Source organism: Sinocyclocheilus grahami, unplaced genomic scaffold (genome assembly GCF_001515645.1).
Source record: "Sinocyclocheilus grahami isolate Dianchi unplaced genomic scaffold, SAMN03320097.WGS_v1.1 scaffold137.1, whole genome shotgun sequence".
Classification (NCBI taxonomy): Eukaryota; Metazoa; Chordata; class Actinopteri; order Cypriniformes; family Cyprinidae; genus Sinocyclocheilus; species Sinocyclocheilus grahami.
The window spans coordinates 468,318-491,368 of NW_015505316.1; the positions used below are offsets into that span (position 1 = coordinate 468,318).

General features: G+C 38.0%; 1 protein-coding gene across 1 annotated transcript in view; it reads right to left on the reverse strand.

Annotated features, from left to right (window-relative positions):
- The window catches only part of LOC107591078 (nck-associated protein 5-like), a 24,786-nt gene extending 1,735 nt beyond the window's left edge, over positions 1-23,051 (reverse strand). The window contains 12 exon segments of the mRNA XM_016280083.1: positions 3-62; positions 215-514; positions 901-976; positions 1,059-1,194; positions 1,885-5,000; positions 5,080-5,169; positions 5,515-5,634; positions 5,897-5,935; positions 6,089-6,157; positions 6,245-6,373; positions 16,330-16,335; positions 23,046-23,051. Of these exon segments, the coding sequence (XP_016135569.1) occupies positions 3-62; positions 215-514; positions 901-976; positions 1,059-1,194; positions 1,885-5,000; positions 5,080-5,169; positions 5,515-5,634; positions 5,897-5,935; positions 6,089-6,157; positions 6,245-6,364 (4,126 nt within the window). The 5' untranslated portion in view covers positions 6,365-6,373; positions 16,330-16,335; positions 23,046-23,051.

The window sequence follows — 23,051 nt, forward strand, 5'->3', positions numbered from 1 at the left end:
GTTTGGGAAAGTCCAGTTCTTTGTGGGGCCTAATTTCATAGGTGCTCCACAGATATCAGTGCCTGAAATAAATCAATCAATCAATCAAAGCTGAGAAATAAAGAATAAAAAACACCATCTGGAACTTCTTTCTCTAAATCAATGTACAATTATTCTACATTGAAAACTCACATAACCAATTAACCTTAAGTGACGGTTAAAAAGTATTATATACCATCATGAACGATGTTTGGGATCTGGCTGGATGGAATCTTGTTTTCCAAAGTGCCAGTGTGATGATCCATATCCTGACCCCCCATATAATCCTCTTCTAAAGATGACAACTCTCTCTCCAAAGTCCAGGCCTTGTGGGACATTTTCATCCCTGAGCCATGTTTTCCCTGGAGATGAGAAGGGTCACTCTCCCCATGGGCCTTCCCTTTGGGAATGCTTTTGCAACCAGCATTTGCACTATAGTCAGGAAGAGGGAAGGTGCCAATGCCACTGTCAAGGGTGTGTGTGGAGATTCCAGATCCTAAAAGAGAGGAATTTGAATAGAATATATAATTCATATTTTATTATTTTAAAATATATGAATGATTGTGCTTAATAAAATAACATTAATGTTTATTATAATTAAATTACTTTTTTCATTCTTATTCCTACATGTTATATATTCTTTTATTCTTATTTAAATTACACATGGACACATGTTTTCACATATATAACAGGATCACACCCTAAACATCAAGATAATGTTGCTGCCATACAGCTGCTGCCACAGAAATTCAGACGCACCTAGATTATTCATCATCATTGACAGGTTAAAACCCGTTTTTGTCGCTACATGCTAACCAATTGAAATTCCTGCCTCTAGAAACATTAAAAACCATTACGTCATGCATTGTGATCATGCCTTGCCTGCAAAGTGTTCATGATGAATCGTCTCAGCAAGGTTCTCATCTGACGTGATGTCTTTACTCAGTAACGCAGAAACCTTTGAAAAAACCCCATTAAAAGTTCTATTAAGAACTTTCAAAACAACAATGTGCATTATATCCATGAATTTAAATTTTTACCTTTTCCATGTCATCACTGCTTCTTGTCTGACCAGCAATGCCAGCGCTCTGGTGATTGAATACAGGTCTGGATTTACAGTCAAACGAGAGGCGTCGATGTGCCATGCTGATGCTACCAGTGTCCTTCCCATCAACCCTTATGGAATACATTTTTGAATAAAATTGATTTGAAAATACCATTTATTGTTTGTCTACTGTACAGTATATTAGTATATTTCAGCCTGTTCTTCAGAGACCAAGCGTATGGCTTTGGACTACTTTTATAACTACATCATCCTTCCTGGAGCTTCTTATTAAATTGTTTTTGAGATCTACCACCTGGGGAAAAAAAATCCATTTGGTTGAATGCAAATACATTCTTACATTTTGGTTAAACTTTACCTCTAATTTATTAAACCATGTGCAGAAGCCCAGCCACTATGATAATGTGAATTCCCAGCTGATATTCACAAGTCAAATTACAATTAAGTCTCAAAGCACATTTTCTCACCTCACTCATTCATCAGTTACTTCAATTAACTTTCAACACCTGCAAACCTGCACTACAACTATGCACTTTAAGATTAAGGAATTAAGGATTTAAGTCATTAATTTGGCCTTTGACTTGTAGCTTTATTGTGGGTTGATTTAAGAATATGTCTTGGAACAAAATAGCTGAGAATATGACTGAATATAATATAAAAATGACATTTAATTACATTAAGCCAAACCAAATGTCACAAACGACTTTTTTTTCTTTTTTATCGTGTTTGAAATATGTACTTGTGCCATCTTTCTATAAAACAAATATCAAAATAAAACATTGTATAAGTTGCTTTGTACTCACCGGTTTAGCAGTTGCTGCATGAAGTTGTCAGATGGCACTCCTCTGTACATCACAGACAGCTGGCCTTGGGCTTGGTCCATCACCACCTCGCAGGAATGTCCCTTTCCTTGTCGGTCCAAGGCCACTCCATTCACATAAGCCCGCTCTTCTTCAAGAGCTTTATGCAAGCCCTCTGCCTTCTCAATCAGCATGGAAATGTTTAGGCTCTCACTCTCGGTTTTCTTCGGAGCCCCCTTGGAATCCTTGCCCACAGATGATATATTGAGTTTCCATTCCCTTTTGTCATCTTTTGCTTTTGACATTTCTGGTTTACGGCTAAGAGCGGGAAGCTTGCTTTTTCTCAGACCAAACCAGTTGGCAATTCCATTGGAAGCCTTTTGCTTGACCTCAACCATTTGCCCTTTATCTTGCTCTTGCAGTTTCAGCATATTTTCCTCAATGCCCTTCATGACCTTCTGCTCTATAGAAGACTGTGGACTGGGGGCAGAGTGCCTTTTTTCTTCAACATTCTCTACTGGCCTTGGTGGTGGTGGAGGAAGACTCTCTCCGTAGGAAGAATTCTTCTTCTTATTTGCCCTGAGGTGGCTCCTGTCCTCAGATTTGGACATGTACCGCTGAAACTCTTGAGTAGGTTTCCCATCTCGGTTCATAGAGGGTGGCACAGTTTTAGTAGGGGATTTGAGGGGGATTTTATTGGGGCTGCCACTATGGGGACCAGCGACATTTTTTCCATTATATGAAAGGCTATGAGGTGCCGTAATCTTAGCATAGCTCCGCAAAGCCTGTGCAGCCTCTAGGTTAGTAGATGGTGGATGCATCTTAGACTTTGGGCTCTCCTGCTTGGCTGAGAATGTTCTAGAGGATTCATGTTCAAGTTTGGAGACTAATGTGCTAGAGGGAAGAGACCTGACAGCTTGTTCAACATGCTGAAAGGCTGCTTGTTGTTTTGAAATAGCACCATCAAGATGACCTGAATGGTATGATTTATCCTCAATGGAATCTGTATTTTTAGGAAGTCTATATTCTCCTGACTTACAATCAGAGTTTCTGTCAGCAATTTTGCTTTTATCGGTGGTTCGTGTTGGTATGCTTGCAGCGGACTGAATTTCTTTCTTCTCTGCAAGTGGAGGACAAGTTGTGAACTCGTCTGGGTTCCTCAACTTGCCAAGTGCAGCTAGTCGTTCTTTAAAAGAATGACTTGATTCACCTGAATGTCTACCAATCCCTGATTTCTTAGGAACAGGCGGTGGATCGTTCTTTTTAAAAGGTGATTCGGAGCTTTGTGAATCATTATCTACCATTTCGTTTTTCTCTTGGCTCCTGGACCTCGTGCTTATCCCACTCTGAGCCTTCTGGGATGACGACTGACTAGGCAGACTGCGATGACTGACTTGCTTATGCCACACCGGACTATCTGAGCTGTCCTCTTGGTCTGAAGAATCAGACTCTGGTGAGATCTCCTTCTGCTTGAGATTCGTTGGTCGCTCTATACCAAACTTCGTCTGCTTTTCTTTCGCACCTTCATTAACCGGGCTGGAATTTTGAAGAGATGAGCTCACTTCTCCAAGCAGCTGGGACACATCGGTGCCACATGTTTTGGAGATGTCAGAGACATTTTCGTAGTGTGGAATTTTCTGAGGAGTCTTTTGAATGTGAGAACTTTGTGTAGGCTTGGCTACACGAGTTGTTTTAGGGATACCACAGCCAAGGTCATTTGGCAATGGTGTAGGGACATCATCAGGCTGGGGTGGAGAAGTTGGAGCAGAGTGTGACTCCGATTTAGAAGGGGGCAGCTGTCTTTGCCTCTCTGTCGTGGTGGCTTTTCGCGTGGATACAGGGGAATTGTGCACCTCATAGTTGTTGCTCCTGCAAGGAATCTTCGAGCTACGAGTCAACTGAGGACTGAGACGAGGTGGAGCAGGTACTGCAGTACGTTCTCCAAGAGTGGGTATCTTAAGGAACTTGAGCAGTTTGGAAGGTGAGGCCTTGACCTCTCTAAGGCAGGAAGCTTGAATCGGGCTGACCGCAACTTTTGATCTAATGGACTGAGGATCAGAAGGGGTGTCTTTCACAGGGACAGAGATATCATCCAGTACTTTTGAGGCAGAATGATTCTCATTCAGAGAAAATAACAGACCTTTGTGGACTGATTCATTGCTGTCCATCTCACAGTGTGCATTTTGTAAATTGTCTTTGAGTCCGAGAGTAGGCAGCTTTGAGGTGGCTATGTTGGCTCGACAGACACAGTCAGGGTCTTCTTTTGTTGCAAACTCTTCCTTCTCGAGTCTTTGTGGCGCTACAGAGTTTAAGTGCTTCAAGTCCGAGTCCAGTAGCGCCACATCAATTGTGCTATCGTCACAAATCGTCTCATTGCAGGTGCTGCCGCTTGACCTGTTGGATTGAGACTCAAGCAGAAGGTCAGATAACCTATTCTTGTCTCTTGTTTCCACAAACACGTGATCGGACCCTCTGGGCTGATCTCTTTCTGAAATGGTTAGTCTTGAGTATAATTCAGGGACTTCTAATGAGTGGGGATCGTTCGGTGGGTTAAGACCTTGCTCTGCTGAAAGAATGGACATATCTCCAGATGTCCTATTTATAAACAGTTCACTTGTACCTGTGGTAGGCTTCACAAGGCTCTGCATTTCCATGTTCTCTTGGAAATCGGGCCGAGCCAGATTGAGGTTATCGATGGTAATGGGAGCTGAAATGCAACAATTGTGGCTACTCTTGGCTAAGCTGACTGAATCTTTATTGGACAGCATCAGGCATGTGCTACAACTACCACATTTTACATTGATGTGCTCTCCTCCATTCAAATGCTGATGTGTGCAAACATCTGGACAGGAATGGGAACAATGTGCTTTGGGTGCATTGCACCTGGATGAATTGTCTCTACAGGCTAATACAGCCTCCTTAGAGGCAAGAGCCTGGCTATAGTCACAGATTGAGGGAATGCCAGAAGAACGATGGTACCGAAGCGGATCCGTTTCTTCAAGCTTGCGGAGGACCTCTAAAATGTGTGCTTTCTTCTTCAAGAATGGGGACATGGCCTCCATGGACGTGGATGAGCCTTGGGTCTCTGGTATGCAATTTTGCGCACTTTCGCTGCTTCCCTGTGGAACCAAATCACAGAGATGAGGTAAAGTTGTCATACAAGACTTATTCAACAAAGACTTTGTGTACAGCTCTTACCTTGGCCTGTGCATTCCTCTGAGCCTCAATCAGTTTGTTAGATTCACTGTGCTGCAGCTCGCCGATGTGCTCCAGACAGGGTCCTGGCTGCTTTGATAAGACACATCAGGTAAGCTTTAAGCTTCTTATTATATGAATACATTTTTGGATTATGCAAAACACCTCATGTATCACAACTATGCATGCACAACAAGGTTTTTTTTGCCTGTTTACACACAAATTCCTTGTAGTTAAATGGAAAAAATGCTTGCCCAAGCAGCCCAGGCAAATTAAACAGGAAGACGTTAATTGAGCCATTTTCTTCATTTTGCAAACAAAACTGATAGCACATCCCTGTGGACTTTAAAGAATGTTTTGTGAAAAACAAACTTCAAACTAAAATCAGACCTGCACTGTACATGTTGTCATCGTAAGTTGAAGGATTTAATCATTTACCTGCTGATGTACACATGATTGACTCTGCAGTTTCTCCTGCAGGAGCTCACACAGTGTTCTGTTCTGCCTCTCCAAATCAAACACACGCATTTTCAGCTTAATGCATTCCTCTCGGAGATCCTAAAAGAAGAATCCACAACTTTTAAAAAACATATGACTAGAATATGTACACCACTTATAAAATATACAACCAACATTATACATTAAACATATTAAAATGAATTATATATTAAAATTATATTTAATAATTTTTATAATTCAATAAGTTATAATAATACTTCATAAATATATATGAATTAAATGTAAAATAACTCTTTAGACTTTGTAGTTCAAATGAAGTTTTTATAACTATGTTCCTGATGCAAAACCTCAAAGTTTTTACCTTTTGATTGAGTAAAGCCTGCACAACATGGTTGGCGACCTAAAAATAAAAAAAAATGTAATTAATAAATAAATAATTAATTAAACAAAATACTTTCAGGACTATTTTATTTTTCATCTGACTATCTAATTGGCTTCTGCATTAGGCAAAAACATTGCAAATCTCCATAGGAAGGGTTGGAAAGGAACTCGCCTCGTCCAAGCATCGTTCATATGCTTCTCTTTGACTCTCGTTTGCTAATGAAAGGGCAGAGTTCTCGGCCTATACAAAAATAGAACAGTTTAAACAGTAAGTCAAGGAAGTAAAGTAAACAAAACTGTATTCTTAGTGAAAGTATATGCCACTTACTTGAAGTTCTCTCACTCGCTCCAGAAGCTCACTGCTACTCTCTTCCTCTAGATAGGACTCCAGATCACCCTCCTCGGACTCAAAGTCCTCATCTACTCTATTTTGGGCCTCTTCCGACATCGTCTCTACCTAACAAAAAGAAAGAGATTGAAGATGAGAGGAGTGTTTGGCGAAGCTTGTTTGAAGACACATGATTAATGCAATTCTCTTTGGTGTGCTAATGAAGCATAAATCACACACTCCACCTTTAAAGAGTTTCAGATTCTTGCTTGTTTTAACCCCCGTGTTTGCATATTGTAAACAACTGGTTAAACAAACCTGTAAATCAACTTTCCAAACATTCTTGTGTACTTAAGAGTTGTTACAGAACACACCAGCGGTGTGCCTTTTAATCTCGAGTCTTTGAGACAGCTGGGAGTGAATAAGCAGGACTTGAGTCCCTGGCAGGACACATATTCACTTTAAGGGTGTCATCAGAGGGGATTAGACAGAAGAGGTCTGAAAACACTGGAGGATTCCAGCCATCATGCAGATTCATGACCTACTGACTTACTGACTGGGGCACAGAATCAGATCCTCTTGACCTGCATTTAAACTTAGATGAAAAAACACATGTTCTAGTGTGCGCTAAAAAAATGATGGTGGTCAAACCTGCCTGGCAAACTAAGAATTTTATCATTACCCCAATTTTGCTTTGCACATTAAGACATTACTTTATTAAATGTAGGAATGTATTGTAAGGCCCATACCATTAAGTATTTACATTTTAAAGACATTAACCAATATACTGGCCAATACTAAAACTTTTTTTAGAAACTAAAAAAATTACCCAATTTTGCTTAACATAATGATATAAATTATATTAAAAAGTAATATTTATCTGCCAAAAACCAACGTGACCAAAAATATATTGGATAACATTTTGTTCTAAATCTTTGTTTTAAATCTCAGTGATACCAAAATATAGTTTAAACATGCTTCTCCTGTGTCTCCTGATTTTGATGGCTCGTTTGTTGATGTAAACGTCATTATTGTTGAACTATACCATAACAGTAACCTCCAGTCACCTTCATCCACCTATTCCCACCACTGCACTATACCATAAAGTTGACCTTCAAAACGAACACCGGATGTAATCAGCGGATGGACTATCACTGCAAAACTGAATCTGAAAATCAATATGTTCATGGGACTTATTCATTATTGATCCTCTAATCATTCTGTGTGCTCATTTATGTAGCAAGCTTATCTATAGATGTCTAACTCTTTGCGAGTCAATAGCTTAAATGGAAACTCCATATCTGGAAGCAGATGAATACAAGGCTTATTGGGATCGGAGGGTTGACAGGGTGCAGCGGGTCAGAGAATACTGCTCTGTTTTAACAGTAAAGATGGCGCTATTCGACAGGCTCCAGGTCACACTATAGAGTTGGTAGTTCCTGCGGTGCCAGGAGGCTCCTTTCACATGACAGACTGTTTTGACAAAGACACAAGGCATAGCCTTCTGATAGAGGAAGATGTATGTGTAGCGTAACTGTCACACATTAAGCCGTGCAGAACGGAAACATTTACATTTTTCATGTAGAAGACACCTTTATCCACAATGACTGACAAAACAAAAATAGATACATAAGTGATAGATCAAAATTAAAATCCAAAATGTAATCCATCTACAAATCCAGAAATCCTATAAAAATATTTATATTTCTAAATAGTTCTATTGTCCTATAAAATACTTCTATTGTACCAGATGTTTAATAAATGTTTAATAAATAAATATATAAATCATCTATTTAAAATAATTAAATAAAATGATAAAATATAAAAGTAAAATAGTAAAACGGTAAAATGGTAAAAATAAAATAACCAAAAATGTTATACCTTAAAATTGTATACCTTAAAAAGCAAGTTATACGGTATTCCTCTGTAGGGTGAATACAGCTAGAGGAGTAGAACTAATCGGTATTCCAGGTTTGCACTCTTGTTTCTTGTCTGAAAAGAAAAACCTAAATAAAACATCCCTCTGGGTTTCACTGTGTCACGCTTGAGTCCTCATGTCTGTCTAAAAGAGTTGTGTGATAAAGATGATCGCGAGCTACAAGGAAGTTAAATCTACATATTATGCGTAAGTGATGACATATTGGTTTCACAACCTTTGCAATACTGGATTAGCTAGAACTGTGTCATGATGTCTCTACATTTTTACCCAATCTTGTTAATAATTGACAGTTTTCCGAATGCTGGAGGCCAGGGCTGGGCAAAATCTTTTCATCTATGAATCACTCGCAAGCAATAAAAAAATGTATGGGTGAGTAAGCTGATTCTGGTGAAAACAGAGCCTCAAAAGCCTATTTTGGAGTCTTTATGATAATACTGTCACTGGAGAGATGACTGTCAGTCAAGAAATTCCCCTCTAGCGCTACTGTACTTTTCGGCCTTCCTCAAAAGCCTCCAGAGAGTCAACATCCAACATTCCTTAAGAGATGTTTGGACTAATGAACACGGAATCAAGATGGTTGATTAAACCAGTGGTTTAAAATTAAGTAAATAAATAAATGTGCATTCATCTTCAGCTTCAGGTCTAAATTCAGTTCAGTTCAGTACAGTTCAAGTTTATTTGTATAGCGCTTTTCACAATACAAATTGTTGCAAAGCAGCTTTACAGAAAATTAAGTTTCTACAATATGTTTAGTAGTAGCCATAGTCACCACTGATAAGCTACTAAAATCTGTTTAGACTGCTTCCTTCTATCTAGACAAGACTGAAACAGACTATTTTTAGTTTCAGTCAAGAACTACCACACATGGTTTAACCACACCACTGAGTCGGCACTCAATTATCAAGGTTTGACCCAAACATTTGCTCCATGGTGTCTCCAAAATGATTTAGTCACACTGCTGTTAGAAACATTCCCTGTGTTTGAGACGACAGATAAGAACTCATATCATGACTGACATTTTGCGGTGATGCTCTTGTATCATTGAACTATAGCCATGATGTCGAGAACAGACGTCCTGAGGGCTAATGGTCTCAACAGTAAAATAATTTCTTAAACACAACTGAAGTACTGTGTTCAATAGAACAGGGCTAATCCTCTGTGCGCTTGTAAGGATCTAAGCAGATTAGCATCAGTTTGCATCTGGCCCTAAACTTAAGGTTGCAGCATACAGACTGTTATATTGCTCTTTGCTGGACACACGTGACAACCTACCCAGATCTTTAAAGGGATCTTTTGTTTATTAAATACATAAAACAAAAATCATCCTCATCTTGTGTTTTCTTTATTCAAGAGCAAAAAGGCTTACACTAACCAAACTTCAGTGTAATGAAAGTGAATGAGGACTGGGTCTGTCAAGCACCAAAATTACAACAAAAAAAACACTATAAAAGTTGTCCATATATGTTTTGTGTACTACATTCAAAAAGTCTTCTAAAGCCATAGGATGCTTCTGTGCAAAAAAATATTCTTTATTATAAAAAAACATTATTCACTAACAATCATCTCCTTTAGTGAGCTGTTAACCACTGCAAGCAGATCACTGAATCAGTGAGTTGAACTTAAGATCAGGATTAGTCCGAATCACGAAGAAATTATCAAGATTATTGTGAATTTGATATACTAATTCATTTAAAAGATGCAACACAAATGAATGATTCATTTACAAAATGGCTATTATAATGCATGAATCATGGACCACCTCTATGATTTTATAGTGCGTTTTGTGTCATTGACAGTTACTGAACTGAATGGAAACAACACTGAACTAAATTGAGCTGAATAATGACGATTTTATCTTCTGTAAAGCTGCTTTACAGCTGAAATTGAATGTTTCAGAACTGATTAATTTTACAACATTAACACTGTTATTTTGCGGTTTATTAATGTGAAGCTGCTTTAAAACGATCTGTACTATATAAAGCGATAAATAAATAACGTGACTTGACTTTTTTGTTATTTTGAAGCATGACAGCATAATATTAACAGCGCTATACATTGAAAAGGTTGGACAAGATATGCGTCATAAATACACCTTTTGTGTTCAACAAAAGCCATCCAGATTTGGAACAACATGAGGGTGAGTAAATGACATTTTTGGGACGAATCATGCATAGAAAAATCCATATTGATCAACCACTATTCTGAACACTGGGGGTGGATGTATCCACCATAATATCCTAGGATGGTTATAGCACTGCTCTATATACCATAGCATAGTGGAGTCGGTTTTAGGGACAAGCAAAAACAGAGGCAAACATGCACCCATGCCAACAGGATTCTTGGCAGCGCTTGAGCACAATGCAAGCCCCTTAATCCACTGATATGCTGTATAGTAAACATAGCAATAAAGCACTGTGGCGCACCCAAAACAGGGCCCCAAACTCATTTGTCTGTAAAGCAGTACATTTATTGAGGCTAAGCTTCTGAGAGACTACTGTTAATGTTGGTAGGACTTAGATTCTCACATACTTCAGTCACTGGCTTGGTATGATGCCCAGAGGAGAGAAGTCTACAGAATGTGACTAAGACTAGAAATCAAAGCTATGCTCTGAGACGAGACTCCAACAAAACATGGCGGAGTCAGACACCAGAGGCCACTGTCTCTTTTGCTGGATATATCAAACACAAGAAAGCCATTCTTATCTGACAATGTAGAGGACACAGCTTCTTGAGAGGTTGATCAAATGATGTAGAGGAGAACGTCTATTTAATCAGAAAGAAGGACGAAGGAGATTTAGATTGTACACAATGTCAAATTTATTTTGAACCATCATGCAGTGAACCACAGGCATTCATTTACAGGCCTACCTGAAAGAAAAGCGCATCAAGACTTGCAGAAAATCCCAACCAGATGCCTTCGAATAAATGTAATTTATATACTTTCAGCAATTACAAAAACAAAATGGATGGCTGCAATATTAAACCATTTGAAACTGGTAATTAATACTACAATCTGTTCTTATTCGTGAAAGATATTTAGTACAAGCCAGTTGAATTAAGTCCTTTGTATCACTGTGCAAAAAAATCCATGTTTCTTTCACCGGGCCTCACCAATAAACCATGAATGGATAATCGGCTGCCATGGATCCGCTTGTCATTTTGCATTTTTAGGAGGGGTGACTTCATACAGTTGCGAATGATATCTAGAATAATGCAAATTAGGATTTAAAAGAGTGTCGATAAAAAAGGGAAAGTGGATGTTGGGGGAGGCCCTGGATGGCTCGGGAGGGGTGGAATAAAGCCAGTGTGAAGGCAATCAAACAGAAAAAAGGGGTCTATGGGATTCCAAAATGTGCTGGGAGCTCCGCCTCCATCCCCCACACTTGAGGAGTTATTAAGAAGCAGCCAATCGGCAGATGCAGAGATGGTCTCTGATTATTCACACCCTGCACAATGGGCACAGAGCCCTCAGACACCTTCATAACCCAATTATTGATCTTTTCAAATGATTTACGAGCTGATAAAATGATCAATCACGGAGATGGAGGAAACACACAGTCTGCAAAAGCAGTGAATAGAGTCATAATGAATAAAATCACTCTGTGGCAAAGCAAACAAACATATAGACCCTCCATCAAGTCCCTAAGGGCATTATTTTTTCTCTTTGATGTAAATTATTCTAGGGATAAAGAGTCTCTGAAGTACGGCGAGGCAGCTTCTATTCCTGAATGTGGCATTAAATATATAAAATCTTTAATAATGCAGGTTTATGCAGCTGGGGTAAAGATTTCCATTGCAATTTTCCATGTGCTTTAAAGATTATTCGTCCACTCACTCGGGCTGTCGCATCAGTGACAGAAAAGGCCCCCCAAAACGTTTATGCACTCTCTAGTCCTCCATTTTGCACAAAACATAAAAGGTAAACCGCGTTTTTCAGTAGCTTTCAGCAAAGTTACCACGCAGGCATCAGCAGACTCATTGTTGTCCTTTGCAGCAGTGCACCTATCTGGATGAAGTACGTTGTCTACATTTGCACGGCCTTGACTGCAGCATGAGCTAGCTAAACACATTTAAAAGAGGACTAAGCAAAAGCTCCAGCTCCTTCAAGGACTATTTGGATTCGCCGACTAACTGTGAATGAACTCCAATCTAATTTTCAATACTTAGAGACGGCTTGGAGTTAAATAAGGTGATCACTCACACCCAAACAATGAAGGATGTAAGCCATGTTGTCCCTGATCCAATGCAAACAGACTTGTGTTTATTAACATTTTAGCATGCAACTGCTTCTCTAACCTATTTGGCGATGCAATAGACTTTTTTATAGTCCATTTAAAAATGGCATCAGCTGATTTCCAGGACAAGGAAAACTTGCATGGGTCGTTTCATCACGCTACGCCGGCTTAAGCAAACCGTTTTGATTGATTAGCATACAGAATCATCAATGACCTACCTGCAACATCATACAGCTTTCAAAAACATTAATGCAACAAGGTAATGTACTAAAATATCTAGCATAGACTGCTGTGAAACTGTTTGCCAAGGGATAAATGCTAATGAGTTATTCCATACTAAGCCAAATCTGATCACGAAACACACTCCTGACAAAGTGCCTGCAAACACAAGTCACTGAAACACAGGGAGAAACATACAGACGGGATTCAGTCGCGGCTAAAAACCAGCGCTGTGAACAGCTATGCATAAAATTACCTTTAACTCCAGTCAGAGCATCCCAGGCATTTCAGTGCAGCCCATGCAAGGCAAATGTGAGACACGGGAGCAGGATCCGCAAACGCCAATTTTTTAACGTTTCTCTTTGGAAATCCTCCTCACGTTATTCTGAAAGTACAGTGCCTGTCCTTGGGCAAGTGCGAGGAAACTGTCTCTGCCGTCTGCAGTGGCCTCCATGTCCTCCCATTGTTCAAGGGAGTGTGAGGCAGGCATCCTACCCCAATAGACCCAGCCTACTACAACAGCTGTGGGCCAGCCCCCCACCTCTCCTCTGAGTGTCTCTCCCTCCTCCAACGGCTGCAGCTAAACATTAACTCTACAACTGCTGGAGAGGCCATAAAAAGAGAGGGGGTTATATTTCAAAAAGGCACCCCGAACAAAGATGAGGACAAGGACGGATATCCGAACGAGCGCAGGGGAGAAAATGGAGTTACCCAGGCAACCCAGTCCCTTGTCAAGGAGCAGGAGCTTCTTTTCTAAGAGGATTGAGACTGCTTTATCAGACTTGCACTGATTGGATTGCAACTGCAGATACTGTGGAAGTCAGTGTGGAGCTGCATGGCCAAAAACTGACCTGGATAAATAACACTGCTGCCAAAGATGTAAATGTCTAAGGGGGAAAAAAGAGAAGTCCCAGATACATAATTTAAATTAAAATAAATTAAAACTATATAGAAATATTTATAATAAAATGACAAAACATAAAATTACTCAAACTAAAATTAAACAGAAATTATACAAATACAAAAGCTGATTCAAAACATGAATAAATGTTATAGTACACTCTAAAAAATGCTGGGTTGTTTCAACCCAATGTTGGGTCAAATATGGACTAACCCAATTGTTGGGTTAAAAAGCTCATTTAAAAATGTAACCAAAATTTAAACCAACAGTTGGGTTAGTCCATATATGACCCAACATTGGGTTGAAACAACCCAGCATTTTTTTAGAGTGTATATGAATAACACTAAAGTAACACTGCAGTGAAAGAAGACAAAATATACAAATATTCAATATACCATCTATGAAAATAATATCTAATGCAGTGTTGCTAAAATGATTTTGTTTTAGAAATTTTTAGATATAAATAAGATAATTTTTACTGGAAAACAAGTAAAAAAAAAAGACAATCTGAAAACTAAAAAAAAAGCAACACTACATTAGCTATACATATTCAGACAGATGCCTTTGGCCAATACAATCACATCTTGCGTTTTATGGAGTGCTCTGCCATAAGCGCATTAAAATAGTCTCGAATTTAAAAAAATGATGTTTACTTCAATTCAGTTGCGCTCTGTCTAGCTGTTTTTGAAAGCATTTTATGTTAACACAAACCCAACACCAACTTAAAGCTGCAGTACGTAACATTTTTGTATTCAAAATTAACAAAATGTATATAATAAGCGAGTACACCATGAATCCATTTTCCAAACCATGTTTTTGGCTTATCCAAAATCCCTACGGTACACCTATAATAAATGTTTATATTCTGACTATTTTAGACTGGTACGGGTAGGTACCGCTGCGGAGTAGCCCAGTACCTGCGCGATTCGTCATAGACATAAACAGAGAGAAGTAGCTCCAGCTACAATGTTGTTCCGCAACACGCATGCAGTTCTGTTTACTGTTAACCAAAAGTTACGGACTGCAGCTTTAAATATACAGAGCATCCAAAACAAATTAAAGGTTAGTTCACCCAAAAATTCTGTCATTAATTACTCCCCCTCATGTTGTTCCAAACCCGTAAAACCTTCAGAACACAAATTAAGATATTTTGATGAAATCCGAGAGCTTTCTGACTCTGCATAGACAGCAAGGGAACTGACACGTTCAAGGCCCAGAAATTTAAAAGGGACATCGTTAAAATAGTCCATGTGACATCAGTAGTTCAACCTTAATTTTACGAAGCTATGAGAGTACCTTTTTTGCCTGAAAAGAAAAGAAAAATAATGACTTTATTCAACAATTTCTTCTCTTACAGTCAGTCTTCGCCGCCATTCACGAGAACGAAGGTCTTATGGGTTTGGAACAACATGAGGGTGAGTAATTAATGACAGAATTTTCATTTTTTGGGTGAACTATCCTTTTAAGACATATTAGGATATATACGACAATTTATAAAAGCTCAGATATAAAAGCTCAGATATAGCCACTTCATTTTCCATGTTCTGCTTTGTCTCGCACACTTCTCTGGCCGTAAGCATGGACAGATGCATCTAGTGGGCCACTTTTTTCTAGCGCTCAAATCATTCACACATGCACAATAGTCCTGGGCTGGACGCGGATGGTGTGCGCAGACTAGGGCTGCACGATTAATCGAATGCAATTTTTATGTGCATTTTGTCAGTAAAGCCGGTTCTGTAATCAGCAGGAAATCATCATCACGTGCTTTCAGATGGAGCAGCATTTACTACACAGAGCCGTAGTTCACTGACAAGTTACGCAAAAAAAAAAAATATCGCAGATAATTTTATTGCGCGATTATGAAATCGAAGAAATCGTTCACGATTATGAAAGCTGTTTGCATAGCTTCTCAGTGAACTACGGCTCTGTGAAGTAAATGCTGCTCCATCTGAAAGCATGTGAAAATACCACATTTAATAACATATTTTTACTCCAAACTCGTCAGTCAGTCGAGTGTTTGAAATAAATCCTTCTGTGAGATGATGTGGCTTCTTACACAGAATAAGGCACGCAACATATTTCATAGTATTTAAGCAGTGATAAAGACATTGCATTATAAATATACTTTATTTTAATGAAAATTATAATAATAAGAACTCCGATAAACCATATATTGCCGTAGTCGTGTGTTTATTAGTCACGTTGAATCCATGAAAGCAGTTGAATCTTCTGTTTATTCAGCTGCAGCGATAGGCATTTTCTGGGTTTCTTCTGCGAGGCGTATTTGGAGTTTCAGCACGAGAGCGCCCTCTGGCCTTTGGATGGAGATTTACTGCTGATCACAGAACCGTGCTTCACTGAAAGATACGCATGACAATCGCAGCTTCTGTCGAATCGCGATCTCGATTCCATTTCGATTTATCGTGCAGCCCTAGCGCAGACATCGGCAAACTGTAATGTTGACAAAAATTACTTCACGCAGACAGTCCACAAGCCAGAGCTAGGGAAGTATACTTACTGTAACACACTGACTAGTCAACTTTGAAAATATCTCGTTTATGTACATAGTAAACCTAGGTCTAACTATAAAAAGCTTTAAGTCAAACTAGTATGACTGAAATTGTACCAGTCTGGGTTTTGTGACTAAGCCTCCTAGATAATATGGATGTAGCTTGATTACACACTCTGCCATGTATACTTCCAACAGACTCAACTTCACTCTAGCTCAATTATAACTGTGCATGTATACATACTTACTGGTAACATGAGAGGAGATTGACACTTTTGTAACCCTCCCCTAATAAAAAAAAAAACAATCCCTTTGCTCAAAGGACAACAAAATTCTTGCAGGCACTAAAAGCTTATCTAAATATCTCAGAGTTGTGGCTACAGGGCCAGTCTACAAGGCCAAAGGGCAGAAAAAGCTCGTCCCTGACTGTGAATGAACCTCAGATCATGCCCCTGCCAGACACTAATTCATATGTGCATGCCTGTAGGAGGAATTCCACCTCAGCTAGTGTTAGCGTCTTCACATGAGACAACCAAATTGGAAGAAATTACCCAAATGCAAGGGGGTCACATGTTGTCTTGGAGTCAACAGTCAAGGGGTGAGAGCTTTCTGGACAAAGGGCCATTGTGATCCTTTAAACTCCACTTTCACGTCTCTAAACGCCCATGAGGGATAGACTTACGGCATTACATACAATGATCCGGATCCATAATGAGGCGTATTGTGACATGATGGTCTTAAATATCAGGAATTCAGAGCAGAGTCTTTTTGGGAGGTCGTCTTGGCTTTCCAATGTGTTACCAATTCACTACTCAGCAATGACATGCAAAGTGGAGCACACTTGAAAGCGTCTGTAAGCCCCAGGTGCCAAGTGACATTAACATGCTTGTAACAGTTCTGCTGAACTACATCTCCTTAAACACAGCTGGACATTTGGCCTAATTAGAAAATCTCAAAGGAAGTAATGCAGGCAATTACATTTCAAGACGGTTGATTGAGACTGACTGAGCAATATCTGGAGCTCGCAAATGTTACATAACTACAACAACATTGAGATTTGATAGAGCTGATTAGGGAATCTTGGATTCTGTGTGGGAGATCATGAAACGCTTGAGAAAAGGATGCTATTGAGATTTCCTGGTAACACAATTATATTCCACAGATACAGAACAGAAAGAACTGATAAGAAAATATTTTAAAAGATGTCTAATATATTAGACCACATCAGTTATTTATTTTTAAATTCGTATCTATCCATTTTCAGCCAATATATTATTATTATTATTATTATTATTAAATGGTATTATTGTGTTATTAGTAGTAGGCTATCTATCGTACAAAATTATTGTAGTGTATCTATATCTTCATAGATAGATAGATAATTATGAATATTAATAATTATAATAATGACAATGTAAATAAAACAAAACAACTATTTTTAAATCAATTAATAAAATCAGTAATAATTATACATCAGTAATAATAATTATATTAATAATTAATATTGTCACTGTCAAATCAATGTGATGCTTTAATTTAGGCGCAACATTGTTTTGAAATGTACTATTAATTTTAATAATTGATTTTAGTATTTTTCTTTTAGATAGTACTATTACCATATAACAATAATAATAATAATAATAAACAATATTTTATTGTATTCAAACTGAATTTTTCCTTGAGCAGATATTAGAATCAATATATTTGCATAAATTAATATTGCAAATACATGTAAATAAATATTATTTCATTAAGTAAATAAAACAAAAAAAACCTACATTTTATCTTTTAAATCAGTTAATAAAATCATTAATAATTCATCTTGTTAACGTCAAATCAATGTGATGCTTTAAATTAGGCACAACATTGCTTTGAAATTTACTATATTTTAATAACTGATTTTAGTGTATTTATTTAAGATAGTACTACCATATAATAATAATAATAATAATACGATTTAAATTACTGCCACATGAAAAATATGATGGAAAAACATAAATCAGCTTATTGGTATCGGTGTGAATTTTAATACCGGTGCATCCCTATTAAAAAATCCTCGCGACAGACATTTGCTAGTGTTTGGTCCACTTCCATTTGCCAGCAGTTGGTCAATGACAAAGCATTTGGGTGACTCAGGATTAAAGGAATAAATCAGGCTCATGGCAAAAAAAGCCCCTATTGAGAGTGAGACAGCTTAATGGGCGGTAATGTGCTGAACTCCATGTGAGGTGGAGGGGCTGAGCCACCTTTTAGAAATGTGACACTAGTCCGAGGGGGAGAAGGAGGGGCAAGACGCCACTGTGCTAAACTGACCGGTCCTTCTGCCCTGCGCGCAGGGAGCACATCTTCTGTATTACAGCAACAATTATGCAGTGGTAAACACGGAAAATTGAGTAAGTATGACTTCTTGCAAGAAACAATGACTTATCTAACAGCATTTATCCTCCTAGATGGAAATCGCACTGCATTTCAAATACACCACACAAGCATGAACTGTACAAACACGCCAAGACAAAATAACCCGCCTGACAAAGCAAATTTGACTTGGAGGTCACAAACACACGTGTAAACACTGTATCTACGGGACAAGGACATCTGGTAAAGCCAAAGCAGAATAATCTTGTAGTCATGGTTACCACCTTGACTAAATGTCACCCTGGCTACTGTATAGGGAAAAAAGAGGGAGGGTCAGGATTGGGTTCCATTGATAAACAAAGGGGTAAAAAGCCACATGTTTAACAAACCTGGAAAAATTTTCTTCCATTGTAAAATAAACAGCTCGGCATAATAAAACAGTGGGCTATACGCTTGGTTTACAGACTGGCATGTGAGCTGCGCTGGCCGAGCCAGTGTCCCCGTGCCGGCACTGCAGTAAAGTGCAGTGAAGCCTGGCTTTCAGCAGACTGCGGAGCCAGTGAACATGGACACAGCCACTAAACATCTGGACACCAGGCGCCGTGGCTCAAAGCGAATGCCCTCCGGCAAGTTCCAGCTGGGACACACGCACAGCCATTTCAGCTCCCTGCCTTCCCTCTTTTGTTCTGCCGCATGTGGCCGCAGTCCACTTAGAAATGCAAGAATCTATATTTAAGCGTATTAATGTGTTCTGCTCATACTTCCGTCCCACCATTAAACCTCTGCCCTACATACATTAGTAAATTCTGTCTGACAGAAAAGGTTGTGGTGCCTAAACAAAAACTTTTATTAATGATTTTATTGATCGATTTTTTTTTTAATAGTGTAGTTTTTCAGTCCTATGTGGTGCGTGATTCAATTCTGTCAGCCAAAGAGGTTGTAATGCCTAATTTAAAGCATTATATTGATTTGACATTGACAAACTTTTATTAATGATTTTATTGACAGATTTTTTAATAGAGTAGTTTTTTTAGTCCTCTACAGTACAAAAATAAGTCAATTCTGTTGGCCAAAAAAAGTTGTGATGCCTTAAAGGATTACATTGATTTTACATTGATCAAACTTTTATTAAAGATTTTATTTTAAATTTTTTAAAAGAAATAAACAAACCTAAATATGAATGATTTTACTGGTTGATATTTTGTAAAAAAAAAAAATTTAAAAAGCGTAGTTTTGTTTTATTTACGTTAGGAAATATGTATAACATCTTTTGGCCACATGCAGTCCACTTAATGTAAAAAACAAAAAAGTAAAAATCCATATTTAAACCATATTAATATGTTCAGGTTGTACTTCCATCCTGCTGTTACCCCTCTGTTCTACATAAATACATACATTTTGCCGGCCAAAAACGTTGCCTAAATTAAAGCATCTTATTGTTTTAACACTAACAAAAACTTTTATTAATAATTTTATTGACTGATATTTTTAAGTGTTGTTTTTCATTGTATTTACATTACGAAATATGGATAATCTCTTTTGTTCTGATGCACTGCCCACTTAGAAACGCTACAATCCATATTTAATCATGTTAATGTGTTCTGCAAGTATTTCCATCCTGCCATTAATCCTCTGAGCTACATAAATATGCGAATTCCATCGACCAAAAAAGGTTGCAAAGATAACCGACTGTTCTTATGAGCCAGATTGATAATGTGGGTGTTTTAAAAGAAGTGACCCTGTCGAAGGGCAGGATGCATATTTAACATAAACATAACATACATCAGCTTTGGTAAGCCTCTCGAGGGAATAATTGGCGTAATTAACAGGCTAAAGGTCACTGAATCCTAAACCGCCAATGCTTTCATTTGGAGAGAAAAAAGAAGGGAAATGAAAGCACGTGAGGCCATTTTTCCTGGCTTTCAAACAGAGTGGTGGTGTGGTTTTTCAAAGGGGGTCCATGACTGTAGCCTCTTTGTGCAAGAAAAAAAGAGACCCCTGCCATATCAAATGTATGGTGCTGTACAACTGCCCCCCTCTACACCATTGATGATTAGGTTTGTTTGACTCTCATTTCTGCCCAACCAAATCGTGGACATTTATCCCCTCTCTCCCCAAACAGGATGTGCCATTGACCTGGTTTGCTTGAATTGATTAAGGCCACATTCCAAAGCATATTTCCGCTGAGTAAAACTATGAATTGAATGTTTGTTGCAGCTGAAGACTGGCGCACTGTGAGACACCAAAGCAAATGTTTGCTTCGCTTTTTTTCTCTGCAGTGTGAATGTGAAGCAAAATAAATCCATATATTTTTGCAATGGTGCATTGCTTTCACTAGGTCAGCGCTGATAGGTTCACTAAGCGCCACTGTTCAACGCAAAGGATACTGTTACTGGCTAAGTATACAGGAAGGTAACAGGAATGTAATCTTGACAAACCCACTGTAATAATATATACGTTACGCATATACGAGTCAATGACATACAGAAATGTCCACAATAAAGAAAAGAAAAAAAACATTAAAATATATATAGTTTAATAGTTTAAAACACATTTGCCATGTTTAAATGTAATATCTGTACTCAAAAAATATTAATTTATACCATTTTCTGGTATTAAATAAATGCGTTAATGACCAATTAGTGCTGTCAAACGATTGATCGCGATTAATCGCATCCAAACTTAAAGTTTTTGTTTGCATAATATATGTGTGTGTTCGGTGTATATTTATTATGTATATATAAATACACACACATACAGTATATATTTTGAAAATATTTACATGTCTATATTTATATTCATATAATTTATATTATAAAAAAATATATTTAATATATAAACAACATATTTTTCTGAAATATATACATGCGTGTGTGTATTTATATATACATAATAAATATACACGGAACACACGCATATATTATGCAAACAAAAATCAATTTGGATGTGATTAATCGCGATTAATCGTTTGACAGCACTATGACCAATGTTGTTAACAAAAACAGTTAACAGTCATTTGTTAATTGAAATAATGCTAAAATGAAAAAAAAATACATATATAAATCAGATGAAAAGCATAACATTAAAAAAATAAAAAACAGATTTCTGGCAACTACTTCAAATAAAATTACTAAAACTAAAATTGAGAAAAAGCGATTTTTTTAAACTATGAAAAAAACTCAAATAAATATAAAAATAAAAGCTAATTCAAAATATTAATAAATATTATAATAGTACATAAATAATACTAAAATTGTGTTAATTACTAAAAAAGTCAGGTGGTGTAACCATGAAGTATAAAACAATATATTTTCCTTACACCTTGAAAAGATGTGACCATTCATCTTAATAATCCTCAAAGTTTTTTAAATATTATTTGAAAGGATAAAAAGTTTTATTTTCTTTTTAATTATTAATTCATAAATATCACTGTTTTTGGTGAGTCGCACCACATGACATTTTACAACCTAAACTAACCTTGCCTTGTCATAAATTCAAATTATCAGAGACATTTTATTAAATTAACAGAAAATGAGCATCATGTCAAACACGCATACACATGAATGTGTTAAATACAGGTACGAATTTGCAAGAAAGCCTCACTATGCACCTCAAAAACACAACAAAGACTGGAAGGAGAGAATGCTGCAAGAGTAATTGCGCTCATCCAAATTTCTGCAGTGTTTGTGAAAACAGTAGTAATGTCTTGGGGAGATGGCAGCCCACTCCCCTGCTGTGTATACGGCATATCTTTCCAGCATCCCAGAGTAATTGATGAGTTTTCTACATTTATATGATCCCCCAATCCATAACCATGGTAACTGTTTGCCAGGGAGCAGGTTGAGGGGAAATGCGCCAGCAAGGAAAACTGATAACAGACATTGCCGTCCTAACTCAGCATGGGTAAAACGAGAGCCTGCGTGTCTGGAGGGAGTTTAAACATGCTTTGTGCCAACACTGGCCCATCAGTACACTTTTTAGCCTTTTATTTTGACAAGAAAGATGCTGCTGTAATGACGGCTTGCATTTTCTCACACTAATGCACGACTACTGGGCCCCAAACAGGCTGCCCGATTATATGGAGGCTCTCAGAGCCAAACAGCCACTGCCAAAGGTCCAATTTCATGCCTCAGCCCTAATTGTCCAAAGAACCATGTTTAGATGACCAAGCGCAGCACGAATGAAACTGTGCAAGCTAAAAACTCTAGAGTTTCACATTTGAATTTAAGGAACTGCTCACTTCTCTACTTTCTGCGGTGCTTCCTTAAAGGTGCAATAGGTGATTGTCTTCAGAAACATTTTTTGTTATGCTGGTTGAAAGTCTCTTCACATCCTGATAGCAATCATTAAGTTAAGTGGTCTAAATGTATTTATATATTCTGTGGAAGGCGTAGGACCACGAAATGTTCGTCCAATCAAAACGCTCGGTCTGAGCGTTTTAATATGCTTTCCTACCTGCCTGTCAACGTATGTATTAGCATACCTCTGCGCACCCTGTACGCGCAGACAGGAAACGTCATCAGCGCATTCACGCACGCTGTGCAGATAGAGCGAGAATGGCAGACAAACATCAACAACCCGATATTCCTTCCTGGTATTGTAGTACTTTTAAAGTTTTCTCACCGGTGAACAGTGTGCATTACAAGTAA